The following is a 27,867-nucleotide window of genomic DNA, read 5'->3' as shown; positions in this document are numbered from 1 at the left end:
AAGTCATCTTAAACCAAACACTGGCTATAAATTTTATTGTGGGTATATACCAACTAAATCAAGAAACCCATACTAATGCCTCCTAGGTATCACGCACAGTGCTAACGGCTAGGATACGAGAAGAATAAGATTCTGCCAGGTCTTTGAAGAATTCACAGTCCAACTGCTCAAATAAGTAATAACAAGTGACATGACCTTTCACTTGCTGCAGTGGCATGACCTAGTTATGGGGAAAATTATTTCCTTCACGGCAGAAAGTAACTACATGAGAAACAACTGAAAACGTTTGCCAATAGGAGGTTTCGGCAAACTAGAGGGGACTAGAGAGTTAAGGCAGAAGAACAGCATGAGCAAAAAAGCACAAGAGCAAAATAGTGCAGCGCATCCCCGTCAGAGGGCAGGGGGTTTAGTGGGCTGGAGTCTGGGAATTAGGGCAGGAAGTGAGACCAGGCAGGTAGATCAGGGTTCAGATCTTACTCTTTGGGCACTATATGGTCAAAAGTTCACATGGTCAAATCTGTATTTTTAAAAGAAAACTTCCATGGAAGGAGGGTTAGAATCTAACAGCAGAAATCACTGCGGCTCTCCAGGCCAAGGATGAGAACCTGAATCGAAACAATCAGCACAGCAAGAAATCAGAAACTGAAGGCTCAACAGGGATGCTCTCAGGTTAGGTGACAGGGCTGGGTGACTGGCTGGCTGTGTGAATGAAGGAGGCAGGAGAGAGGACGACGTCAAGATCGCCACAGGGTGACCACGCGGAAGGCCACCTCTGTGAACTGGACACGACACACTGTCAGCAGTTTCTGCAAGTGGAACCGACCCGCTTGTAAGAGGCTACCTCAAAAAGTTCGTGGAAAATGTTAGTAAGATGAGCTTCTTTTGGTATCAAAAACTTTGAAATTTGTGCATAGTTTTTCCATAATATGCATTTTCTATGAACTTTCTGAAGACATTTCCTAGAGTTGAGTGAGTGGTAGTTAAGTGAGGAAGGGAATCCAAAGGATAACAAGAAACTCTGGGGCAGGGAAGGACTAATAATCTCGGCTGTGGATCCACTGTATGTAAATTGCTTTTAGAAAACAGGGAGATACCCAGTGGGAAATCTACAGCTCAACCCATCACCAAGAGGTTGGCTTCTAATTATTCTAATTACTCCTAACACATTGTATTACAAACAGAAGCCATCCATAGGTCGTGTCAGCAATTTCAGTCACAGGGAAATAGAACAGAATTTTAAAATAACATCAGAGTATACCACATAAAGTTAAGTATCATTTTAAATATGTGTGTTGATGTATTTCTGAGTACTAGGTTGCTATAGGGAGGGGAGGAGGAGGAGGAATAGCAGCAGCAGCAGCAGCGACAACAGGAACCTAATGCACGTGTCTGAACTGCTGTAACACAAAGAAGACAACTCCGGGGACCAAGTAATTCTACAGCTCACCTCAATGAGATGCAGGAAGTAAAATTAGGAGCCCTTTAGCACTCCATTCTTTAGAATCCCAACCACAGTGAATTTCCCAAGGCAGAATCCCCCCTCTTCTCACCTCCAGAGAACACTTTGGTGTTCCCACTGTTGAAAGCCAGGCAAAAAATGTTGGAGTGGTGCTCTCCTTTGAGCTGGATGGGCTTGACCCTGGAGTGGATGGCTTGTTCCATGTGCCACAGCAGGACCCGGCGGTCGTCTCCTCCTGGAGAGGGGTAAGAATCTACGTTAAAACAGGCGACAGCACAAGGCTGACACTTGATTTTACCAGCCCCCAATCCCATCCTTTCTAAAACCATGCTTCCTCAACTCCCTAAGACTCTAATAGGCACATAAACCCAGTCCCTCCTCACTTGAGCATAAGCAGGCCCAAGACTCCTCTCTAGGTTACTCACTCTCTCCCAGGAACTGAATCTTAAAGAGATACACAGAGATTAGAAGGGATGAGCACTGACAGACTCCCAAATCCATCGTCTTCCTATCTTCTCAGAGGCCTTGTTGTTGAAATCTCTTCCTTTCCTACCTAGAATCTTTGACTGAAGTCCTGTTTCGTCTAACAGAACCTGAGTTGATTTCTACTGCTCACAACCAAAGAATTTTAAAGTAAAATATTTTTAGATACAAGTTTTCAAAGCAACCTCCTCTGTGTGATCATCGTCTAGAGAACACTAACAAATGACAACCACGGAACTGCCTGCCTTTCACAGCAGACAGACAAGAAGCTAGACAAGAAGCTCAGCCCAGCTACTACCTCTGCTGCTCTCAACAGTCTGAATTAAATGAGTAATATTACACCGTGAGAATCAGTTCCCAATAATGAAAATATACATGTTCCACAAAGTCTTTATATTTGCCTTTAAAGAGTCTGGAAGGACAAGCCGACCACTAACAATGGTTACTACCTATAGGGAATATGATTAGAAGAGAGGTAGAAGGGGGCCGGCGCTGTGGTGTTGCGGGGAAAGCCACTGTCTGCAACACTGGCATCCCATAGGGGCACCACTTCATGTCCCAGCGGTTCCACTTCTGACCCAGATCCCTGCTAATGGCTTGGGAAAAGCAGAAAATGGCCCAAGTGTTTGGGACCCTGCCACCCATGTGGGAGACCCAGATTCAGTTCCTGGCTCCTGGCTCCTGGCTTTGGCCTGACTCAGGCCTGGCCATTACAGTCATCTGGAGAGTGAACGAGTGGGATGGAAGATCTCTCTCTGTCTCTCCCCCTCTGTAACTCTTCCAAATAAAATAAATATTTTAAAAAAGAAAAAGAAGTAGAGGGTAGATGAGTTTTTTGTTTTACTTTATATATTTGGGTTGGTTTTTTTTTTTTTTTTTTTAGGATTTATTTACATGAAAGTCAGAGTGACAATGAAGGAGAGACAGAGAGAGAGAGACAAAGATCCTCCACCCACTGATTCACACCCCACACAGCCAGGGCTGAGATTGGAAGCAAGTGGTAGGATTCAGAATGGCACTTCAATATGGGATGCCAGTGCTGCATGTAGCAGCGTTACCAGCTGCATCACAAAGTGGGCCCATTTGGCTTTCTCTCTGGCTCTTTTTTTTTTTTTTAATTTATTAATTTATTTGAAAGTCAGAGTTACAGAGAGATAGAGATCTTCAATCCACTGGTCCACTCCCGATAGCCCCAGTGGCCAACAGCAGGTCAGGCTGAAGCCAGGAACCAGAAGCTTCATCCAGGTCTCCCACATGGGTGGCAGGCACCCAAACACCTGGGCCATCTTCTGCTTCTTTTCCCAGCCATTAGCAGGAAGCTGGACTGGAAGCAGAGCAGCCAAGACTTAAGCTAGCACTCCAATATGGAATGCCAGCACTGCAGGAGGCAGCTTACTCTGCTGTTGCACAGACCTGGACCCTATGTAAAACAAATTTTAAAACACTCCATTGGGGCTGGCACCATGCTGCAGTAGGTTAATCCTCCGCCTGTGGCACCAGCATCCCATATGGACACCGGTTCTAGTCCCGGCTGCTCCTCTTCCCACCCAGCTCACTACTATGGCCTGGGAAAGCAGTAGAAGATGGCCCCATGAGAGACCAGGAAGAAGCACTGGGCTCCTGGCTTCGGAACTGTGCAACTCCAACTGTTGCGGCCATTTGGGAAGTGAACCAGCGGTCAGAACACCTTTCTGTCTCTCCCTCTCACTGTCTATAACTCTACCTCTCAAATAAATAAATAAAATTAAAAAAAAAAAAAAACACTCCACTGATAGCAGGACTCTTACTGGTTTGTTTACTGTGGAATCCCAGTACCTAGATGAATGTCCCAAAGAGTAGGTACTGAATGAATGTTTATGTTTGCATATTTATGCTCATATTTGCAGTCATACTTAGATGGCTATAACAGACGGTGTTTATAAAACCTATCATAATTGTAAGGCTGGCATTAGAAGACTTGTCTTATTGTGGTAAAATATATATAACATGAAGTTCACTACTTTAACCATTTTAAGTGTACAATTCAATGGCATTAAGTCTATATTTATGAGGCATAAATAACTACTATCCATCTCCAAAACATTTTTGTCACCCCAAGATGAAATCCTATAACCAACAATTCCTGAAAGCCCATGGTAAAAATCACTGTTCTGCCTTCTGTCTTTATGAATTTAACTCCCAGGTGCCTCGTGTAAGTGGAATCCTACAGTATTTCTTTTTTTTTTTTTAATTTTGGTTCTCATGTTTGTTTCTTATTAAAAAGATTTATTTATTTATTTGAAAGTCAGAGTTACACAGAGAGAAAAGGAGAGACAGAGAGAAAGAGGTCTTCCATCCACTGGTTCACTCCTCAATTGGCTGCAACGGCTACAGTTGCGCTGATTCAAAGCCAGGAGCCAGGAGCCAGGAGCTTCTTCTGGGTTCCCACGCAGGTGCAGGGGCCCAATGACTTAGGCCATCTTCTACTGCTTTCCCAGGCCATAGCAGAGAGCTGGATTGGAAGTGGAACAGCTGGGACTCGAACCGGGGCCCATATGGGATGCTGGCACTGCAGGCAGCAGCTTTATCCACTACGCCACAGTGCTGGCCTCATACAATATTTCTCCTTTTGGGTCTGACTTAGCATAATGCCTTCAAGGTTCTTCAGTGTTGTAGCACATGTAAAAATTTCATTTCTTTGTAAGGCTAAACAATACTCTGATGTATAGATATATTTTTAATCTATATTTTATTTACTCATTCATCAAACAATCGGCATTTGGATCATCTTTTGGCTATTCTAAATAACATTGTTATAAACATGAGTGTAACATATCTGTCTGAGCCTCTACTTTGGGTATATGTTGTTGGAAAACTTTTAATTTTTACTCCCTTCTGTACTGTTAGATTTTCTGCCATAAACATATTTCTTTATAATAAAAATTAAAAGATACAGTAGCCAAATCATACTTATTTTCCCCAGAACCCTATCCTGAAAAACTTATCTTTGCACCTTGAGTTCATTTCATGAGTTCCTTCGTTCTTCCATCGTTGCTCAAAACCAAGCTCTGTGTCCTCCAAAATATTTCATTATCTACTAGAACAATCCCTGAAGTGCAGCCCACAGTGTTCTGTGTTTATGATTCCAACTGAGTTCTCTGGCCTTGGAGGGTCTCTAAATTCTGTAACTCATACAAACTTACCACTTTATAAAACATCAAGTTAAAGAAATGAAAATAACGATTTAGGTTTCTGTTTTATTAATGAAAACGACACAAAGGGCTTTTCGTCCTGCTGATAGATTTAGACATGGCATGGCGTTTCAGTTCCCTAGTCTCTACTTGGAGGCAACGAGTCAGGACTTAACAGTGTTTTCGCTACTGTAATTTTTAAGGATTTATTTATTTATTTTGAAAATCACAGTTACACAGAGAGAGGGGTAGACAGAGAGGGAGAGAGATAAGACAGAGAAAATCTTTGATCCATTGGTTCATTACCCAGATGGCCACAACAGTTGGTACTGGGCCAGATGGAAGCCAAGAGTCAAGAGCTTCATCCAGGTCTCACACACGGATGGCAGGGGCCCAAACACTTGGGCCATCTTCCACTGATTTTCCCAGGTCATTAACAGGGAACTGGATCAGAAGTGGAGCAGCCAGGACATGAACGGAGCCATATGGGATGCCGGTGTCCCAGGCAGTGGCTTTACCCACTGTTCCACAACACCAGCCCCTACTGTATTTTTTTACATTAGAAAACTATTTCTCTATACCCAGCTCTCTATCAAAAGTGGGAAATTAGGGGCAGGCACTGTGGTACAGCAAGTTAAGCCACCACTCGGGACACCCACATCCCACATCAGACTGCCTGGCTTAAGTCCTGACTACTCTGCTTCTGATCCAGTTTCCAGCTAACATCCATCCCAGGAGGCAGCAAATGACAGCTCAAGTACTTGAGTTCCTACCACCCATGTGGGAGACCTGGATGGATTTCCATGCTCCTGGCTTTAACCTGACCCAGTCCTGGCCATTTGGGGAATAAACAGTGAATGGAAGGTATTTCTCTTTTACTCTTTCAAATAAATAAGAATAAGTGTTTTTTAAGTGGAAAATTAAGAAGGCCCACATGGGTGTGCGTTTGGCCTATGGTTAAGGCACAGTTAATGTGCCCAGGTCCCACATCACCGCAGTACCTGGGTCTGAGGCACCTTCCCAGCTCCTGATTACAGCTGCATGCAAAGTCGGAACCCGGCAGCTGTGGTGATGCCTCCGCTAACCAGGTTTCCACACTCACGTGGATGACCTCTATTGAGTTCCCACCATCTGGTTTGAGCATGGCCCAGCCCCAGCCATCCTGGACATTCGAGGAGTGAACCAGTAGATGAGAGTGCTCCCTCCTGCATGCGCTCTCTTTCTCCCTCTGTCTCTCAAATAAAAACATTTTTTAAAGAGGTCCATATCTTTCTTCTACTAGCTCGTGTTTCTAATTTAACCTCCCTGAGCCTCAGATTTGTCAAATAAAAAATGAAGATCATAATGGTTCTTCTACCCCCAAAGGTTTTATAAAGCCAAGTACAAGAGTTAATAAGTTACAAAGATGACACAGCAAGTACAGTAGATGAGCTAAGATTCAAAAGCAAGTAGTTAAAACTCTACAGCTCCCACTCATAACCATTACTCTATTGCCAACCATAAAGAACAAAAAACGAACCATAACTGACGAAGCAATTCATAGGTGAACAACTAATTCTCTGCATCAGTAACGTAACTCAAAAAATGTTTATGTAAGAACAACATAAGGAAGCACATGAGTAAAATCATTAGTAGATTAAACTGGAGTCAACTGAAACCAGGATAGAGTTATCTGAAATTACAAGCATTCTTAGCAAAGCACAGAACTGGTTCTGGCTTACTATCTACAATATACAAAGAATTTCCACCAACAATTTTTAAAACTCCAAAGGGAAATGAGGCAAAGGAAGTGACAGCTCACAGCAAACAGATATTATAGAAGATCTGAAACTACAGTAATCAGGAAAATGCAAATTATAATTTAGACACATTTTCACAAAGTGGCACAAGGAAACACATAAGAATGTTCACTAAATCACTGTTCACAACATCAGAAGAGGGGCTTGCACTGTGGTGTAATGGGTTAGCCACTACCTGCAGTGCTAGCATCCCATATGGGTGCCGGTTCATGTCCCAGTGGCTCCACTTCCAATCCAGCTCCTTGCTAATGCTCTTGGGAAAGCAGCGGCAGATGGCCCAAGTGCTTGGGCCCCTGCACCCAGGTGGGAGACCCAGAAGCTCCTGCCTCCTTGCTTTGGTCTGGCCCAGCCCCAGCCATTGTAGGCATCTGGGGAATGAATCAGCAGTTGGAAGACTTCTCTTTCTCTCTACCTCTCCCTCTCTGTAACTCTGCCTTTCAAATAAATAAATGAATCTTTTAAAAACAAAAAATGTCAAAAGAAAACTGTAAGCAACATAAATATCTATCAATTTAGGAATAGGTAAGTTCCTTTGTGATACAAATACAAACAAAATCTAAACATAATAGAACATTCACAAGGTAGTTAAATCAGAGATATGTTCCAACACGAAAAAAATCTTGAAAATCTAGTGGTCGGCCGGCGCCGCAGTTCAATAGGCTAATCCTCTGCCTGCGGCACCAGCACACCAGATTCTAGTCCCGGTCGGGGCACTGGATTCTGTCCCTGTTGCCCCTCTTCCAGGCCAGCTCTCTGCTGTGGCCCGGGAAGGCAGTGGAGGATGGCCCAAGTTCTTGGGCCCTGCACAGGCAGGAGAAGACCAGGAGAAGCACCTGGCTCCCGGCTTCAGATAAGCGTGGTGCGCCAGCTGCAGCATGCTGGCCGCGCCGGCCATTGGAGGGTGAACCAACGGCAAAATAAAGACCTTTCTATCTGTCTCTCTCTCTCATTGTCCACTCTGCCTGTCAAAAAAAAAAAAAAAAAAATCTAGTGGTAAGTAATAAAAGAAAGTTTCAGAAGTAAATGAAAGGGATAAAATTTAAGTAACACTTAATTACATTTTAAAATATATAAAACATTACTATATATTATTTATGAATAGATACACATTTATAAAAGAGGCCTTTAACTGTCTGTAGGATTTTTTTCCTTCAAAAAGCAATATATAAGTAATTATAGCAAGGTTGTGGCTTATAAACAACAGCAAAAAAAATTAACCACTCTCCTAAATACCAGCAATGAATAAGTCGAATTTTAAATTAAACCCATATTATTATTTATAACAGCATACAAAAAAGTAAAATACTTAGGTACAAATTTAACAAAATACATACAAGATCTGTGAGGAAAACAATCAAAGTTTGATAAACAAATTCAAAGAATTAAATAAATGGAGAATTTAGGTACTCAACACAATCCCAGTGAAATTCCCAAGAAGTGATTTTATGGACATCAACAAACTGATTTTAAAGTTTACATGGAGAAACAAAAGACCCAGAACAGCCAACACAATACTGAAAAAGAACACAGCTGGAAGAACGACACCACCTGACTTCAAGGCTTAAATCAAGACAATATGGTACTTGGGGATGGTGCTATAGTGTGCTGGGGCGTGTCGCCACCTGCAGCACGGGCATCCCATATGGGCACCAGTTCCAGTCCCAGCTGCTCCTCTTCCGATCCAGCTCTCTGCTATGCCTGAGAAAGCAGTGGAAGATGGCCCAAGTCCTTGGGCCCCTGCACCCACGTGGGAGACCCGGAAGAAGCTCCTGGCTCCTGGCTTCGGATCGGCACAGCTCTGGCCATTGCAGCCAACTGGGGAGTGAACTATCAGATGGAAGACTTCCCTCCCTCTCTCTCTCTCTCTCTCTCTCTCTCTGTAACTCTGACTTTCAAATAAATAAATAAATCTTAAAAAAAAAAAAAAGATGCATTTGATAGAGGGCTGTTATCCAAAATATATAAAGAACTCTCAAAACTAAACAATAAGAAAACAACCAACCTGTGGTGGGTATTTGGCCTGGTAGTTAAGATGCCACTAGGGGTGCCTGCATCTCATATCACAGTGCCTGGGTTCTGGTCCTGGCCCTGCTCCCAATTCCAGATTCTACTAATGTACACACTGAGAGGCAACAGTGATATCTCAAGTAGTTAAGTCCCTGCCACCCTGTGAGAGACCCAGATCTTGGCTCCTGGCTTTGGCCTGACTTGATCTTGGCTGTTGTAGGAACTCAGTAAGTGAACCAGTCGGTGGGAGATATCTATATATATTTGTTGTATCAAATAAAAAGGGAAGAAAGAAAGGGATGGAAGGAAGCAAAGGAAAAAAGGGATAGAGGGAGGGAAGAACAGAGTGAGAGAGAGAGAAACAAAAACAATTTTTACAAAGTGTGACAGGGCAGACATTTGGCCAGCAATTAAGATACCATTTAGAAAGCTTATATCGCATCAGAGTGCCTGGGTTCAAGTCCCAGGCATAACTTTAGCTGTTGTGGACATCTGGGGAGTGAACCAGTAAATGGAAGATCTTCCTCTTTCTGTCTCTACATCTCTTTCTCCTTCTCTGCCTTTCAAATAAAATAAGTAAAAGTTCTTTTTTAAAATAGTCCAAAGACCTTAACAAATACCTTATACCAAAGAAGATATAAAGATGGCAAACAAGGATATGTAAAGATGTACCACATCATATGTCATCAGGAATACGCAAATTAAAACAAGATACTGGGGCTGGTGCTGTGGCATAGTAGGCTAAGCCTTCGGCTGTGGTGCCGGCAACCCATGTGGGTGTCAGTTCAATCCCTGGCTCTCCTTTTCTGATCCAGCTCTCTGCTTACAGCCTGGGGAAGCAGCAGAAGATGGCCCAAATGTTCGGGCCCCTGAACCCATGTAGGAGATCCGGAAGAAGCTCCTGGCTCCTGGCTTCAGATCGGTTAAGCTCAGGCCGTTGCAGCCCCTTGGGGAGTGAACCAGCAGACAGAGGACCTTCCTCTCTGTCTCTCACTCTGCCTCTCAAATAAATTAATAAAACCTTAAAAAAAATACATGATACCACCACATATGTATTAAGATGGCCAAAATCTGGAACAAAGACATCAAATGATGACAAAGACGTGGAGCAACAAGCACTCCCATGAGAGTGCAAAACAGTACAGCCAATCTGAAAGAGTTTTGCAGTTTCTTATAAAACTAGACATATTCTTTTTTTTTTTTTTTTTTTTGACAGGCAGAGTGGATAGTGAGAGAGAGAGACAGAGAGAAAGGTCTTCCTTTTTTCTTGCCGTTGGTTCACTCTCCAATGGCCGCTGCGGCCGGCGCATCGCGCTCTGATCCAAAGCCAGGAGCCAGGTGCTTCTCCTGGTCTCCCATGCGGGTGCAGGGCCCAAGGACTTGGGCCATCCTCCACTGCCTTCCCGGGCCACAGCAGAGAGCTGGCCTGGAAGAGGGGCAACCGGGATAGAATCCGGCGCCCCAACCAGGACTAGAACCTGGTGTGCCGACGCTGCAAGGCGGAGGATTAGCCTGTTAAGCCACGGCGCTGGCCTAAAACGAAACATATTCTTACTATTTGATCCACCAATCATGCTCCTTAGTATTTACCCAAAATAGTTGAAAACTTATTTCCACATAAAGATTTGCAGGTGGATATTTATAGCAGCTTTATTCATAACTGCCAAAACTTGGAAACATCAAGATGTCCTTCAGAAATAGTATTGCTCAGTGCTAAAAAACAAAAAAAAACCTCTCAAGGCACGAAGACATGGGGAACTTTATATTACTAAGTAAAAAAAGTCAATTCAAAAAGGCTTTCATACATTTTATATGATTCTAACAATATAACATTATTTTTGAGGAAAACTTCAGAGACCATAAAAGTTCAGTTGTTGCCAAGGTTGTGGGAGATTGAAGAGGAACAACACAATGGGTCTTTAGAGCGCTAGAAACCCCCCAAGTAACATAAATGATGTATACATATCATTATACATTTGTCCAAATTCCATGGATTATACAAGACCATGAACAGGCCCTCATGTAAACCATGGACTCTAGGTGATTATGGTGTGTCAATGTATTTTCATCATTGTGACAAAAATATCATCCAGGTGGAGGATGCTGACAGTGGGGAAGGCTGCGTAGGTGTGGGGACATCTCTATACTTCCTCTAAATTATGTTGACAAACTAAACCTGCTCTAAAAACAAAAACTAAAAAAGTAATAAATGGGATGTAAATTTACCAAATTATCAACATTCTGTCAAATCCAATTGGTATCTCTCTACTTTATGTTCAAATATTTCATGATATTAAGGAAGTATTGTTATGTCTCAGGTATAATAAATCACATTGTGGTTTTGTCAAAAAAGAAGAAAGTCTTTAACAGGAAGGGATGCATACTGAGGTAGGTAAAATGGCCTATGTTAGAATTTCCTTTAAAACATTCCTGGGGAGAAAAAGAAGGTAGGGGAATAGTTGATTTTTAAGATGTGGACAACCGTTGTTCATGTGTATACCTTACTGTTCTATGCATGAACATTTCCATAATAAAAATTTTGGACTTTTAAAAACTGTTCACGATAGGAAAAAAAATTAAAAAATAAGACTTTACGAAGGACTGGGATAGTCATGGCAAAGAAACATAATTGAGGGCACCTCTATGTTTATTCACAGACCCATGCCAGGCAGCACAATCTCTCTTAAATTAGAGGAGCAAGGAGGGGGAAACATTCTATTAAAAACAGGGTATCTGTACCTTTGTACTCAATGTTTTAACCATTCTTGGTCTAAGGTCTTCCCCAGTTACTCAAACAGCATTATCATTCTAGGCATTTATAGGTTGATTTAACTTTATCAAACGCTTAGGAATTCAAAATGCATGACTATGTTGTTGAGTGCCTCCAGATCATTCAAGTGATGTGTGCTTGCTACCTAACACGATGTAAGAGCCCAAGAATTGCTGAGGCAATAATTACTACTGTGGCAGGCTTCTCCCTTCCCCCATGCTCTCCCTCTCATTTCCTTAGGGGAGGTACTGAGAGGCCTGTGCAAAGATCAGGTGTTGGTAAAAATCTCAGTGGGCACAAACTGAAGTGTAACCTGAACTGCTGGGCTGCTTTAAAGCCAGCAGAGGGAGCAGAGCAGCTGAGCCCAAACCTCTGATCCCACAAAGTGAAGGAAGGCTGGTGAAGCAAGGGAGGGGTATGCAAGCCGGTTCAGAATGTGAAAGTTCTGCAGTTCGCCTGTCTCTTTGAATCACCTTGTCAATTAAAACAAGGCACAGGTCAATTGTGTATCTGCACACAGAGAGACTGCTGACTTGCAAACAGTCCCAGTTCCGTGAGGCTGGCAGTTGAGTGTATCCAGGGTCAGCCACAGAAGAGAAGACCAGCTCTGGCCTCTCAGGGCATTTGAAGAAGAGCGCAGGGAGCTCTCAGGAAGGTGGCCTTTCTGCTTGGTGCCAGTGCCAGCCAAGGCACAAGCAGAGACCAAGCCTTCTGCACCTGGTTTCCTCACAAATTATTGCTTAAATTCAACTCATCTGAGAATCCAAGAGACTATCGCTACTGCAATTCTGATTATGCAGGGATAATTTCATTTTGCACTAAAATCACTAATTCAGAGCTGGCATTGTGGAACAGTGAGTTAAGCCGCCGCCAGCATCCCACATGACTGTGGGTTCGAGTCCCAGATGCTCCACTTCGAGCCAGGTGCCTGCTAATATGCCTGGGAAAGTAGCATAGGACAGCTGAAGTCCTTGAGCCCTGCACCCATGTGAGAGACTTGGATGGATTCCCGGGGTCCTAGGTTTGGCATGGTGCCCAACCCTGACCACTGAGGTCATCTGGGGAGTGAACCAGAAGATAGCAGATCTCTCCCTCTCTCTCTCTCTCTGTGCCTTTCTCTAACTTTGCCTTTCAAATAAATAGTTTTTTTAAAATATCACTAATTTGTAAAATTAAAAATAATATGATCAGGGACAGGTGCTGTGGTATAGCACATAAAGCGCCGCCTGCAGCACCAGCATTCCATATGGCTATCAGTTTGAGTCCCGGCTGCTCCACTTCCAATCCAGCTCCCTGCTAATGCACTGGGAAAGCGGCTGAAGATGGCCCAAGCACCCACATGGGAGACCCAGAAGAAGCTCCTGGATCCTGACAGGCCCAGCTCTGGACGTTGTGGCCATTTGGGGAGTGAACCAGCAGATGAGGATCACTCTCTCTTTGTAACTTTCTTTTTTTTTTTTTCCCCTACCTTTCAATAAATAAATAAAAATATGGGCCAGCACTGTGGCATAGAGGGTAAAGACGCCGCCTGCAGTGCCAACATCCCATATGATTGCCAATTCATGTCCTAGCTACTCCACTTCCAATCCAGCTCTCTACTATGACCTGGGAAGGCAGTAGAGGATGGCCCAAGAAGCTCCTGGCTCCTGGCTTCAGATTGGCGCAGCTTCTGCTGGTGCAGCCATCTGGGGAGTGAACTAGCAGATAGAAGACCTCTCTTTCTCTGCCTCTGCCTCTGCACTCTCTCAAGTAAACAAATAAAATCTTAATAAATAAATAAATAGGGGCCAAAGCTGTGGCACAGCGGGTTAACACCCTGGCCAGAAGCACCAGCATCCCATATGGGCACCAGTTCTAGTCCCTGCTGTTCCTCTTCCAATCCAGCTCTCTGCTTTGGCCTGGGAAAGCAGTGGAAGATGGCCCAAGTCCCTGGGCCGCTGCACCTGCATGGGAGACCCAGAAGACGCTCCTGGCTCCTGGCTTTGGATCAGCGTAGCTCTGGCTGTTGCGGGCCAATTGGAGAGTGAACCAGCGGATGGAAGACCTTTCTCTCTGCCTCTCCTCTCTCTGTATAATTCTTTCAAATAAATAAATAAATCTTTTAAAAATAAATTAATTGATTAATAAAAATAAAAACAAGATATGTGAGACATATCTTGTGAGACATGCAGGCTGAGTCTGGAAATCATTGACACTTGTATGGAAGTTAATTTCATACACACACATCTCATTTAATCCTCATTTGTGAGTTAAGAATTATGCAGACTGCTTTTCTAGAAGAGGATCACAAAGACAAACTGACTCTCTGATAGTGCAAGGGGCTGGGCCCAGAGACTAAAAATAACCTGTACCCATTCTACCAACACCCAGAGGCCAGAACACCACCCATAATTCCTAAGGATTTTTATATTTGTATACTGGGAATAAAAGCATTTTGCATTTTTGTCCCCATTTAATGACTGGCTTTAAAAAAATATTTTTAAAAAAATTTTCAAGGAGCCGGCCCCATGGCACAGTAGGTTTATCTTCCACCTGTGGCGCCGGCATCCCATATGTAGTCCCGGCTGCCCCTCTTCCAATCCAGCTCTCTGCTTTGGCCTGGGAAAGCAGCAGAAGACGGCCCAAGTCCTTGGACCCCTGCACCCATGTGGCAGACCCGGCAGAAGCTCCTGGCTCCTGGCTTCCGATCTGTGCAGCTCTGGCCATTATGGCCATTTGGGGAGTGAACCAGCAGACGGAAGACCTTTCTGTCTGTCCCTCTCACTGTCTGTAACTCTAACTCTCAAATAAAATAAATAAAATCTTAAAAACATTTCCACATTGTTGTGCATGTTTTCATCTCTCCAAACACAAATTCTATACCCAGTATTCATTCCCCATAACCCTGACAATCACCATTCTTCCTCTAGAAACACCATCTGTTTCTCCACATTTCACTACTCTAGGTACCTCATAGGCTCCAAGTAAGTGAAATCATATGCAACATTTGTCTTCTTGTGACTGGCTTATTACACGTAGCACAGTATCTTCAAGGTTCATCTATGTCATAGCATGTCTTCAAGGTTCATCTATGTAATAGCATGTGTCAGAATTGCACTCCTCTTAGAAGCTAAAGAATATTCTACTGTATATACAGGATGACATTTTGTTTTTGCATTCATCCACTGATGGATACTTGAGTTGCTTCCACCTTTTGGCTACTGTGAATAACACTGGAACATGAGTACAAATATCTGTTTAAGTCTCTGCTTTCAATTACTATGAGTATATATACAGAAGTGAAATTATTGGATCAGTGAAATTATTGAGAATTCTTTTTAGTTTTTTGAGAAACTGCCATACTGTTGTTTTCCACAGTGGCTGCACTGTTTTATATTCCCATCAGCAAAGCACAAGAGTTCCAATCTCTCCATATTCTCATTGTTGCCTTCTGGTTTTCTGATATAGTCATCCTAATAGGTGCTAACTGTTTGCTGGCCTTCTTAACCGTCAACTAAGTAAGAACTATATTCAGTAAGGGCTCTCCTAATTCTAGAAGCAAATCGAGTTCTTTTTCTTCATGTGTTACTTTATATTTACCTACTCTGGAACTCAATTACTGCTGTTCTGCTGTCACTCCACTCAAAATGATCTGCAGATCATCCCCACTAACTGGGCATGTGACCACCTGAAGAACTAACAGCATATATAACCTGGGGAACCCTTTCTTATGCGCCTTCTCTCCTCAAATCACTTACAGACACTGATCTATCTACCCAGGCCTGCCATCTCTGCTGTTTGATCCACCCTAGAGGTGGTTTAATACGGGGCAACACAGCCCAGAACTCAACCGGCTTAGCACACAGGCGCACAGTTCAACACTCAGCGTTGCTAGCACTCGCAATAACTACCTTTGGGCATGTTACTTAACCTCTCTAAATTGCAGTCTTCCCATTTGTAAAACGGAGAAAATCTACCTATTTCATTGTATTATTGTTAGAACTAATGAGACAGATCTGTAAAAAACCTGGCCCACTGCCTGAGCCACATTAAGAGCTATACAAATGTTAGCTAATTATTACACTATTTGAACTCAAACAACAATAGGTAACGCCAGCTAAACTTACTCTGAGCCAAGGACTATCCTAAGGGCTTTACATGCAGTGGCCCTTCTAATCCTCTTAACAACCCCGTGAAGTAGGTATTGTTACCCTTATTATCCAGATGAAACCACAAAAAAGCTACAGCATATGAAGACACACAGCTACTCTGAGTGGGAGTTTGGATCCAAATTCAAGTGATCTGGTTGCAGAGACCAGGCTCCTTACCACAATGCAATCCAGCGTCTTAAATATAACAGGGGCCAGGCAATGAAGCCAGATTAAGGGCAGACTGGAGAATACGCGGCCTTTTTTAAAGAACAAGTCACCACTCGGCTCTAGTCGTCACTGCCATTGAGGCATGCAGTTTCAGCATTGCCAGATCTGAATTTTTCAAGAGAAGCCAGCAACCTGATTTTCGCAGGCTTAAGGCAGGCTGCACTTGGCCCATGGGTAAGTAAGGCTGGTGTCTAATGGCACTTCCTAAGCTACAGGAGGGGGGATGCATGTGCAGGCAGGTGGAGAGATGAGGAGAGGTGAGAGGGATCCCAAGCACTCACTTCTGCTGACACCCTGTCTTTACCCACCACCCTTCTTTTGAAGTTGAGTGCATTTACCTACCTATCATTCTTTCGTATTTCCCATTAGGTAACTAGGACAGAAACATTATCGCCATTTTAAAGATGCCAAAAGTTACTGGCTTGCCTGGGCTCCTAGCTTGGACACATTACATGGACAGTGGTGGGGAACCTTTTTTCTGCCAAGGACTATTTGGATATTATTAACATCACTTCAGGCCACACACAATTATCAACTTAAAAATTCACCAGCTATCGGTCTGTTGAATTTTGAGTCCCAGCTGCGGCTGCCTCAACAGGACCAGACCAAATGATTTTGCAGGCCTTCTGCAGCGGCCCAGGGGCCAGATGTTCTCCACAACTGAAACAGAGAACACCACAGCCCCGTGGTGACCGTGCCTGCCTCTCTTCCTCACCATGTCTTCTCACAATACTGTAAGAATCAAGATTCCAGATCAAAAACAAAAAACAAAATTGCCTAATTTCCCAATGGATTTCAAAGAAAATTGGTGGTAAAAACAGGCCCAACTCCAAGAAGAGACACTGGAGAAAAACCAAGCAGCGTCTATGAGGAATTGTGCTTGAGACGGCACACATACTTACTGTGTATCGAGGCCACTACCGTCTTAAATGTATCAAGCTGAAAACCTCATGGTTGTCTGGATACCTGGACAAGTTTAATTGGGGATGTGACTGTCTCTTTTTCTATGCCCTACACTAATGGGTTGGTTCAGTAATAAATATGTGAAACATTAAAAAAAAAAAAAAGCAACAGAACTGGCACTGTGGTGTAGCAGGTAAAGCCACCACCACCTGCAGTGTCAGCATCACATATGGGTGCCAGTTTGAGTCCCGGATGCTCCAATTCTGATCCAGCTCTCTACTGCAGCCTGGGAAAGCAGTAGAAGATGGCCCAATTGCTTGGGCCCATGAACCCGCATGGGCATGGGAGACCCCAAATAAGCTCCAGTTTCCTGGCTTTGGATTGGTGTAGCTCCAGCTGTTGAGGCCAACTGGGGAGTGAACCAGCAGATGGAAGACCTCCTCTCTGTCTCTACCTCTCTCTGTTACTGTCTTTCAAATAAATAAATCTTAAAATAAATAAATAAATAAAGTGCATTGGGGGGAAAATACAGCAAAAAAAACACATGACTATATTACTATATATTACATATATGTTTTAGTAATATAGCTTCCTTCCAAATACTGTTTTCAGGGGAGTCAACTTAGAAACAACTGTTAAGTGATAGTTAAGTGAAAGCGCTTACATACAACAGAAGTTTAAACAATGGGCTGAAATTGCTAAAATTTTGGAGAATAGGTTACCAGGCACCTTTACTACCTCCTTAAGAGAGAAGGTCTCTAATCTGGGGCCAAGATTTGAGGCACACTCAAAGGCAAACAGGGTTACCAGGTAATAATCTCAGAAGGCATTAGGAGAATGTGACCATTGTAACAAAGAAAGCTGCAACCTAATCAGCCCCACGGCAATCAGCTGGAAGGAAAACTACCAAATGGCCACACAAAGCAGAAAAACATTCTGCCTCACGGTAAGCCACCTTAAATCAGCTACGAGGATAAGAAACTTTTACAGTAATACCGTTATCATATACTGACTGAACTGAAAAAATAATGCTTGGCAATAGTCATGGTGTAGTCTTTTTTTAAAAAGATTTATTTATTTATTTATCAGAAAGGCAGGTTAACAAAGGAAGGGAGAAACAGAGAGAGACACACACAGATCTTCCTTGTGCTGATTCACTCCCCAAATGGTCACAATGGCCAGGACCAGGCCAAAGCCAGGAGCCTGGAATTCCATCCAGATCTCCCACGTGGGTGGCAGGGGCCCAAGTACTTGAGCTGTCTTCTGCCTTCCCAGGTGATCAGCAGGGAGCTAGAAGGAAAGCAGAGCAGCCAGGACTCAAACCTTCACTGCGAGAGTCACAAATGTTTCATCAACCTGCTGCACTACAACACCCATCCCTATGACTCTAATTGTTGTTAAGATTTAGAGCCTGACATTGTGGAGTAGCAGGTAAAGCAAGAGACTGCAACACTGGCATCCCATATTAGTGCGATATTGGTGCCAGTTTGTGTCCTGGCTGCCTCATTTCCAATTTAGCTCCCAGCTAATGGCCTGGGAAAAGCAACAGAAGATGGCCCAAGCGTTTGGACCCCTGCCACCCATGTGGGAGACCAAGATGAAGCTTCTGGCTCCATTGTGGCTATCTGGGAAATGAAACCAGCCCCTGCAATTCTAATCTTTAACAAACTTCTACCTGTTGAGCTTTGATATATGATCAATGAAGTATAAAAACAGCTATCTAAGGCATTAAAATACTCTTCCAACTACACATCTAAGTTTGAGTTTTCACCATATACTTTAATTAAATCAATATCTCGCAACAGATTGAATGTAAATGCCTTCTATTATGACAAACATCAAAGAGACTTGGAAGAATAAACACCTCCACTTGTCTCATTTTTGTTATTTTTGAACAGTGGGCCGGCGCCGTGGCTTAACAGGCTAATCCTCCGCCTTGCGGCGCTAGTCCCAGTTGAGGCGCCGGATTCTATCCCGGTTGCCCCTCTTCCAGGCCAGCTCTCTGCTATGACCCGGGAAGGCAGTGGAGGATGGCCCAAGTCCTTGGGCCCTGCACCCGCATGGGAGACCAGGATAAGCACCTGCTCCTGGCTTCGGATCAGCACGATGTGTCGGCCGCAGCGGCCATTGAAGGGTGAACCAATGGCAAAAAGGAAGACCTTTCTATCTCTCTCCCTCACTATCCACTCTGCCTGTCAAAAAAGAAAATACAGTGATATTTTCGTTAAAATATTTGATAATATAAGGTTTATTATTGTACCTTTTTTAAATGAATTTTTAAACTTCTTCAGTTTTGAATTTTAATACAATAAAAATCACAAATAAAATACATATAAACTGAAGTTTTCTTAGATATTCAATGTATAAAGAGATCCTGAAACCAAAACATTTAAGAACTGTAGCTTTGGCCGGCGCTGCGGCTCAATACTAATCCTCTGCCTTGCGGCGCCGGCACACAGGGTTCTAGTCCCAGTCGGGGAACCGGAATCTATCCCAGTTGCTCCTCTTCCAGTCTAGCTCTCTGCTGTGGCCTGGGAGTGCAGTGGAGGATGGCCCAAGTCCTTGGGCTCTGTGCCCGCACGGGAGACCAGGAGAAGCACCTGGCTCCTGGCTTCAGATCAGTGCGATGCGCCGGCCGCAGCGTGCTGGCCCCAGCGTGCCAACCGTGGCGGCCATTGGAGGTGAAACAATGGCAAAAGGAAGACCTTTCTCTCTCTCTCTCCCTCTCTCACTGTCCACTCTGCCTGTCAAAAAAAAAAAAAAAAAAAAAGTATGGGGGCCGCACTGTGGTGTAGCAGGTAAAGCCATCGCCTGCAGTGCTGGCATCCCATATGGGCGCAGGTTAGAGTCCTGGCTGCTCCACTTCCAATTCAGCTCTCTGCTATGGCCTGGGAAAGCAGTAGAAGATGGCCCAAGTACTTGGGCCCCTGCACCTGCATGGGAGACCTGGAAGAGGATCCTGGCTCCTGGCTTCAGATCGGCACAGCTCCAGCTGTTGCAGTCAATTAGGGAGTGAACCAGCAATAGAAAATCTCTCTCTCTGCCTCTCTGTAACTCCAATAAAAATATGTTCTCCCTGATCTGTGAGAACTAATAGAGCACTTAAAATCTATAGAAGTGAAATTGACACTTCAAGAGGAATGACTTGAGCTGCCCTTGTCATGACTATTGAGGAACGATTTTGTTTTTTCATCTTTTTTGTTCTTCATACTATTTGTTGAACTCTTTACTTAACATAGAGTTAATCATATGTGTATAAAGTCCATTGAAAATAGATCTCAGTAAAAGATAAGAGCAAGAATAAGAGAAGGAGAAGGAAGTTTGTAACTGTAAAGCTGTATAGTTCTGCAAACATTCCTATGGACTTACAGTACAGTTTAAAAACTTGTCATGGCACTCCAAATTCCATTAAACTTGGTAAAAATGTCATCTTAAGGTTTAAAGTGATCATATTAAGTTTTAAAGTGAATATATCGATAGGATTAAGTATTAAAGAGATCATAAAAATAGGATCAAGTACCTGGTAATAATAGAATTAAAAAAGGAGAGAATGCCCAACATGGGTTGCAGTCCACACAGCAGACTCATAGAATGAAATTGCTTTAAGTAACACTCTGACCTCAGAATCAGCCCTTAAGGCTTCCTGGTATGGCTGAAAGGCCTGTGAGAGCATTTCAGGCATGGAAAGCCAAGACTCTGTGGCAAAAAATGTTCTACAAAAGGATCTCTGTGAGTAAGACCCTAGCAGAAAAAAGTGGTCATCAAAGTTCCATAGTGCACATATCCCATAATTTAAAAAAAAAAAAAAAAGTGGTCATCAAAGAAGGAGGTACTTTTCCCTAAAGGGAGGAGAGAACTTCCACTTTGCTTATGGCCTTGTCCAAATACTGATGGAGTTAGTGAACTCAAAAGGCTTCCATAGCCTAAACAGCTCATTTCAAGAGCCTCAAGTGGTCACTGACATCGTACATCAGAGTGTTAAATTAACAACAGGAGTCACTGTGTACGAACTTCCCATGCAGGACCTCTTTCCTCAATTAGTTGTATTGAGAGTTAACTGTAAAACCAATTCTCAGTGTTGTGTGTGTGCACAAATTGTTAAAATCTTTACTTAGTTAGACTTGGTCTTCTGTGCACAAAGTTAATTGAAAAATCAATCTTAATGGAGAATGGGACTATCAAGGAGAGAAGAAAGAAGAGGTGGGTTGGGAGTGTGTGTGGGAAGGCTGATATGGTGGGAAGAATAACAATATGAAATTTGTATTCCTTAAAAATTTTTTAAAAAAGAAAAATAAAAATAACTGTTGCTTTAAAAAAATGGTTTCCAACCTGGGTGACTTTGTACCCTGGAGACCATTTGGCAATACCTGGAGACATTTTGGATCATCACAACTGTGGAGATGTTACTGGTATTTACTGGGTAGAGGCCAGGGATGCTGCTTAATATTCTCAAACACACAAGACAGCTCCCCATAACAAAGATTTATCCAGTCCAAAATGTCAGTGCTGCTGAGGGTTGAAAAACTCTGTATTAGAATGTTCAATGACACATAAACAAGATAGTTAAAAAAAAAAAAGTTACAAACAGCAGAGATGGGAGCTGGCATTACAGCAGCCAGTTAAGCTGCCACCTGCAGCCAACTAAGCTGCTGCCTACGGTGCCAACATCACGTAATGGAGTCCCAGTTTAAGTCACAGCTGCTCCACTTCTGATCAAGCTCCCCGCTAAAGCACCTGGGAAAGCAAGCAGTGGAAGACTGTCCAGATACTTCGGCTCCTCCTACCCACATGGGATACTCGAATGAAGTTCTGGGCTCCTGGCTTCAGCTTTCAACCAGCCCCAGTAATTTCAGCCATTTGGGGAGTGAACCAGCAGATGGAAGATCTTTCTCTGCCCTTCAAATAAACAAATCTTAAAAAAAAAAAAAAAAGCAGATATGGCATATGGCCTGATTCTGACTTTATCTTAAAAATATGTAGGGTCCAGCACTGTGGTACAGCAGGTTAAAGCCCTGGCCTGCAGCACCGGATCCCATATGGGCGCCAGTTTGAGTCCTGGCCACTCCACTTCCAAATGCCGCTCTCTGCCAATGCACCTGGGAAAGCAGCAGAGGATGGTCCAAGTCCTTGGGGCCCTGCACCCATGGAGACCAAGAAGAAGCTCCTGGCTCCTAGGTTTGGATTGCCTCAGCTCCAGCCATTGCAGCCATTAGTGGGGTGAACCAGCAGATGGAAGAACTCTATCTCTATCTCTACTGCTATCTGTAACTCTGTCTTTCAAATAAATAAATCTCTTTAAAAAAAATGACAAAAAAAGTATATATAAACAAAAGAAAAACAAAAAAAGTACATATGCACACCAAAAAAAAAAAAGGCTAACTATCTTTCAAATATTAACAATGGTCATCCTGAGTAGGTAAAATTACTAGTTGCTTTCTTTAAATCAAATGCCCTAGAATACATCGTTTTTAAAAGTGTAAGTTGCTAAGAGGCATAGCCTACAAATGCCATATTTTGATGTATGATTCAACAGGACATTCTCAGTAGTAAAGTAGGCAAGAGGTGACATGTCAGAGAATAAAAATTCTTCAAATAGAGATTGAGGGACACCAGAAACAGGTTCTCAAGGCCTGGACAACAGTAAAGATCTACCAGGAAGTTAGTAAGGAGTGGGTATTACACTGGAAGGTGCTCCCAGACCACAGAGCGTCTTCATCTCCAGTCCCACCTCTTTCATCACAGGGAACTCACCTGGACCACATGCTCTCCTAATTAGATCACAGACTCCTCATTCATCCTGAACCGTTTTTTAGTTTTTGTATATTTAGAACACTCCCTACCTAGACTTTCCAAAATTCCTTGTATAGGCAAAATTAGGGGTCGGCACTGTGGCATAACAAGTAAAGCCGCCGCCTGCAGTGCCAGCATCCTATATGGGTGCCGGTGTCCCAGCTGCTGCACTTCCGATCCAGCTCTCTGCTATGGCCTGGGAAAGCAGTAGAAGATGACCCAAGTCCTTGGGCCCCTGCACCCACGTGGGAGACCCGGAAGAAGCTCCTGGCTCCGGATCGGCGCAGCTCTGGCCGTTGCGGCCATCTGGGGAATGAACCATCGAATGGAAGACCTCTCTCTCTGCCTCTGCCTTTCTGTAATTTAGTCTTTCAAAAAAATAAATAAATCTTTAAAAAATAAAAAAAAAAAGTATAATTAACAACCAACTACAACACTGCTTTGTTTTCTTCTTGGGCAATTCTAAAAAGACTAAGTCAATGCAGGCCCCAGTACTTCCACAGTCCTTTTAGTCAGGTCTTCTATACCACCTACCCATAAACAGAGATGTTAACTGACACTAAATTAAATGCTGCTTAAAGCCAGCTGCCAAACACTGACAATTCAGTGGTTTCTTGCCAACGTGTCTAAGGCAGAGTACAGGCTGCAGCAACCTACAGCAGCTATCTGCACCAGGCCATCAAACACGGCCAAGCCAGCTGTACAAAAAGAAATACAACAATCCTCTGAGTTCTAATCAGTCACGTGACCCCAAGTAACATCACAAGAGATACAACTAGAATGTACGTACTAGAAGACTTGAAGGAAAATTTGGAATGGGGGAAGTTATACACCAAGATTTTGACAGGCGTCAGGATTTACAAAGAATCCCTGAGTAACGTTCTTAGAAGAAAACAAAGGCTTTCCAAGTAAGGAAGTATATGTAGCTCAGAGGCGAACAATCAAAACTGGAGACTCAGAGTGACAGTCTACCTCCTACTTGCTCTTCTGTAAAATAACGGGCACCGGCCGGCGCCGTGGCTCAACAGGCTAATCCTCCGCCTTGCGGCGCCGGCACACCGGGTTCTAGTCCCGGTCGGGGCACCGATCCTGTCCCGGTTGCCCCTCTTCCAGGCCAGCTCTCTGCTGTGGCCAGGGAGTGCAGTGGAGGATAGCCCAAGTGTTTGGGCTCTGCACCCCATGGGAGACCAGGAGAAGCACCTGGCTCCTGCCATCGGAACAGCGCGGTGCGCCGGCCGCAGCGCGCTACCGCGGCGGCCATTGGAGGGTGAACCAACGGCAAAAGGAAGACCTTTCTCTCTGTCTCTCTCTCTCTCACTGTCCACTCTGCCTGTCCAAAAAAAAAAAAAAAAAATAACGGGCACCACGAATTTAACCAAATCAATCAGATTCAGGGACAATGAAACTACAGACAGAATATTCTGGGCAAAGCAAGTCATTTAAAGAGTTGAACACTTTTATTTGAGTAAAGTCCTTTAAAACGCAGAACCTAATATGACTTTCCCTGTTAAAGGAACAGTTCAAAAGACAGAGATTTTAATCCTGGTTAGACTACTTACCAGTGAGTCCCTGGGCAAATCCCTCTTTGTTCCTTTGTTTCCTTATACAAGCTGAGTAGCTTTTATCCAAAATCCCTGGGGCCCAAAGTGTTTAGGACTCCATTTTTTTTAATTTTTGGATTCTGGAATATTTGGTTGTAGTTTTTTGTTGTTGTTGTTTTTTAAGATGTATTTATTTGGGGGGGTGGCACTGTGGTGTGGAGAGTAGAGCACCACCTGCAGTGCTGGCATCCCATATGGGCGCCGGTTTGAATCCCCAACTGCTCCACTTCCAATTCAGCTCTCTGCTATTGCCTAGGAAAGCTGTGGAAGATGGCTCAAGTCGTTGGGCCCCTGCACCCTGATCCGTGCAGCTCCGGCTATTGTACCCATCTGGGGAGTGAACCAAGGAATGGAAGACCTCTCTCAATCTCTCTATCTCTGCCTCTCTGTAACTCTGCCTTTAAAATAAATACATCTTTACAAAAAACAAAAAAAAAAAACAAAAAAAAAGATGTATTTATTGAAAGGCAGAGCAAGAGCTAGATATATATATATAGAGAGAGAGAAAGATCTTCCATCTGCTATTTCACTCTTCAAATGCCTGCAACAGCCAGGGATGAGCCAGGCCAAAGCCAGGAGCCTGAAACTCCATCCAGGTCTCCCACATGGGTGGCAGGGACTTGAGCCAACACCCAGGATGTACATTACCCGGAAGTTAATCAGAATCAGAGCAGCTGAGATTCAAACCAAGCACTCTTACCTGCCACTGCACCATAACACTCAACCCTTAAGGTAATTTATAAAAGACTTTCAGTGTGATCCACTGTGGAAGTCGGGCATGGAATTTTCCATTTGTGGTATCATGTCAGCACTCAAAAAAGTTTCTGATTTTAAAGCGTCACAGATTTTGGATCTAGGGATAAGGGATGCTCATCCTGTATATAAAATGAAAGACTTCAGGGCCAGTGCCATGGCTAACTTGGTTAATCCTCCGGCACAGCGTTGCCCATGGCGGCCATTTGGGGAGTGACCCAAAGGAAGGAAGACCTTTCTCTCTGTGTCTCTCTCTCTCTATAACTCTACCTGTCAAATTAAAAAAAAAAAGAAAGAAAAAAGAAAGACTTCAAATAGATGATCATTAGCTCTTTCCAGAAACAACATTCTGTAATTCTAAAGAGGCAGAATTTCAGAAGCATAAAATCATACGAATGGTAAAATCAGAACTACACCAAGATCTCTTAAACTTCTTTAATCATGACATCCCACAACAAGAAAGATATTCTACAGGAAATAGGTCACCCACCTAAAAAACTACAATTCCTGAAATCTCAGTGCTCATGTATACACTTGAGAACCAAGATTTACTGGTGTTGGACGGGCACACCACAAAATTAAGCCTGTAGTAATACATAATATAATTATCCTATCCATTTTGGGTTAAAAACTCCTCAGGTGGGAAAAATGTCAATGAATAGAGAATCATTCCTCAAAATGCCTTCCCTCAAAATCAACTCTTAGAGCAACAATTCACAGGAAGACTTGTTTTTAAGATTTGTTTATTCATTTCAAAGGCAGAATTACAGAGAGAAAGGAGAGCCAGAGAGATCTTCCCTCTACTGGTTTATCCCCAAAATGTGGCAAAGGCCAGGGCTGGGGCCAGGTTGAAGCCAAAAGCCAGGAGCTTCTTCCAGGTCTCCCACATGGGGGCAAGGGCCATTCTCCACTGTTTTCCCAGGCACATTAGCAGGTAGCTGGATCGGAAGTGGAGCAGTCAGGATTTGAACTGGCACCCATATGGAATGCCTGTGCTACAGACCATGGCTTAACGTGCTGTGCCTCAGTGCTAGACCCTCACAAATAATTAACAATGGGGGCCAGTACTGTGGCCCAGAGTCTGCTGCCGTCTGCAATGCTGGGCATACCTCAAGGGCACTGGTTCAAGTCCCAGCTGCTCCACTTCTGATCCAGCTCTCTGCTAATGCACCTGGGAAAGCAGTAGAAGATGGCCCAAATACTTGGGCTCCTACATTCATGTAGGAGACCTGATGATGCCCCTGGCTCCTGGCTTCGACCTGACCCAGCCCTGGCCATGGTGGCCATTTGGGTAGTGAACCAGCAGGTGGAAAATCTGTCTCTCTCCCTCTCTTTTTTTTTTTTTTAGATTTATTTTTATTATTTATTTGAAAGAGTTACACAGAGAGAGCAGAGGCAGAGAGAGAGGTCTTCTATCTGCTGGTTCACTCCCCAGATGGCCGCAACAGCTAGAGCTGTGCCAATCCAAAGCCAGGAGCCAGGAGCTTCCAGATCTCCCACATGGGTGCAGTGGCCCAAGGACTTGGGCCATCTTCTATTGCTTTTCCAGGCCATAGCAGAGAGCTGGATCAGAAGTGGGGCAGCCAGGACTTGAACTGTTGCCCATATGGGATGCCGGCACTGCAGGCAGCAGCTTTACCCACTAGGCTACATCGCTGGCCCCAGCTCTGCTTTCAAATAAATAAATAAGTGAATAAATAACACAGTACAACAAGTGAACAATAGAACAGAACTATAAAAGAATGTATACAGAAAAGAAGGGGTAATTTAATCACTTCTGGACCTGGCATTTTCTTAACAGTCTTAGCCTCCCCCGACCCCTTCCTAATGAAAAGACAAGAAGAGGACAAACAGTCAACCATGCTGCCTGTCTGGCTCTATCTGGTACCTCAGAGTTGGCAGCTTTGAGATCTGAAGTTGAGAGAAGGGAAGCATGAAGGCTTTTCCATCAGAGGCATTTGATGTTACTCTGAGGAGTTAAGAGATTGAGACTTTGGTTGTACTTGAGTACCAGACAAGTTAGATGATTACAGGTACATGACCATAAAATATACTATCAAGGGGACAGTGCTATGGCATAGCAGGCAAAGCCACTACATGCAGCGCGGGCATCCCATATGAGCACTGGTTCAAGTCCCAGCTGCGATCCAGCTCCCTGCTAATGTGCCTGGGAAAATAGCAGAAGGTAGCCCAAGTGTTTGGCCCCTGCCCACGTGGGAGACTTGGATGAAACTCCTGGCTCCTGACTTCATACTGGCCCAGCTCCAGCCACTGCAGCCATTTGGCAAGTGAACTAGCAGATGGAAAATCTCTGTAACTCTACCTTTCAAATAAATAAATAAATCTTTTTTTAAAAAAAAGTTTGGATGATATAGATTTATTTATTTATTTGAAAGGAAGAGCAAAAGAGATAAGGTAAGCTTTCATTGGCTGGCTCACTCCCCAAATGCCCACAACCGCTGGGGCTGGGCCAGGCCAAAACCAGAAGTCAGGAGCTCCATTTGGTCTCCCACGTGGATAGCCCAGGCACTTGGGCCATCTTCCACTGTCTTTCCAGAGGCATTAGCAGGAAGCTGCATAAGGGATTTGAAGAGGCAATCTGATATGGGATGCCAGTATCCCAAATGGTGGCTATAACCCACAGTGCCACAATGTGGCCCCACAAACTCTTTTAAGAAGGAAAGGAATACTTTCCAATTTCATCAGGACAATGGGCAATTTTAGATAGTCTCAAGTATACCAGGATATACCATCACCTACATATATATTGAACT

At 43.7% G+C, this 27,867-nt stretch overlaps 1 protein-coding gene across 3 annotated transcripts in view; it reads right to left on the bottom strand.

The window, feature by feature from the left end:
• DCAF5 (DDB1 and CUL4 associated factor 5) overlaps positions 1 to 27,867 on the bottom strand; it is a 112,615-nt gene that overhangs the window by 71,693 nt on the left and 13,055 nt on the right. For all 3 annotated transcript variants that reach the window (XM_062181263.1, XM_062181261.1, XM_062181262.1), the window contains exon 2: positions 1,551 to 1,694. In XM_062181263.1, the coding sequence (XP_062037247.1) occupies positions 1,551 to 1,662 (112 nt within the window). In that variant the 5' untranslated portion in view covers positions 1,663 to 1,694. The remainder of the gene's footprint in view (positions 1 to 1,550; positions 1,695 to 27,867) is intronic.

The sequence above is a fragment of the Lepus europaeus genome, chromosome 22 (assembly GCF_033115175.1).
Source record: "Lepus europaeus isolate LE1 chromosome 22, mLepTim1.pri, whole genome shotgun sequence".
Classification (NCBI taxonomy): Eukaryota; Metazoa; Chordata; class Mammalia; order Lagomorpha; family Leporidae; genus Lepus; species Lepus europaeus.
Note: the sequence above shows the minus strand (reverse complement) of the source record. Positions and strands in the feature narration are given on the sequence as shown.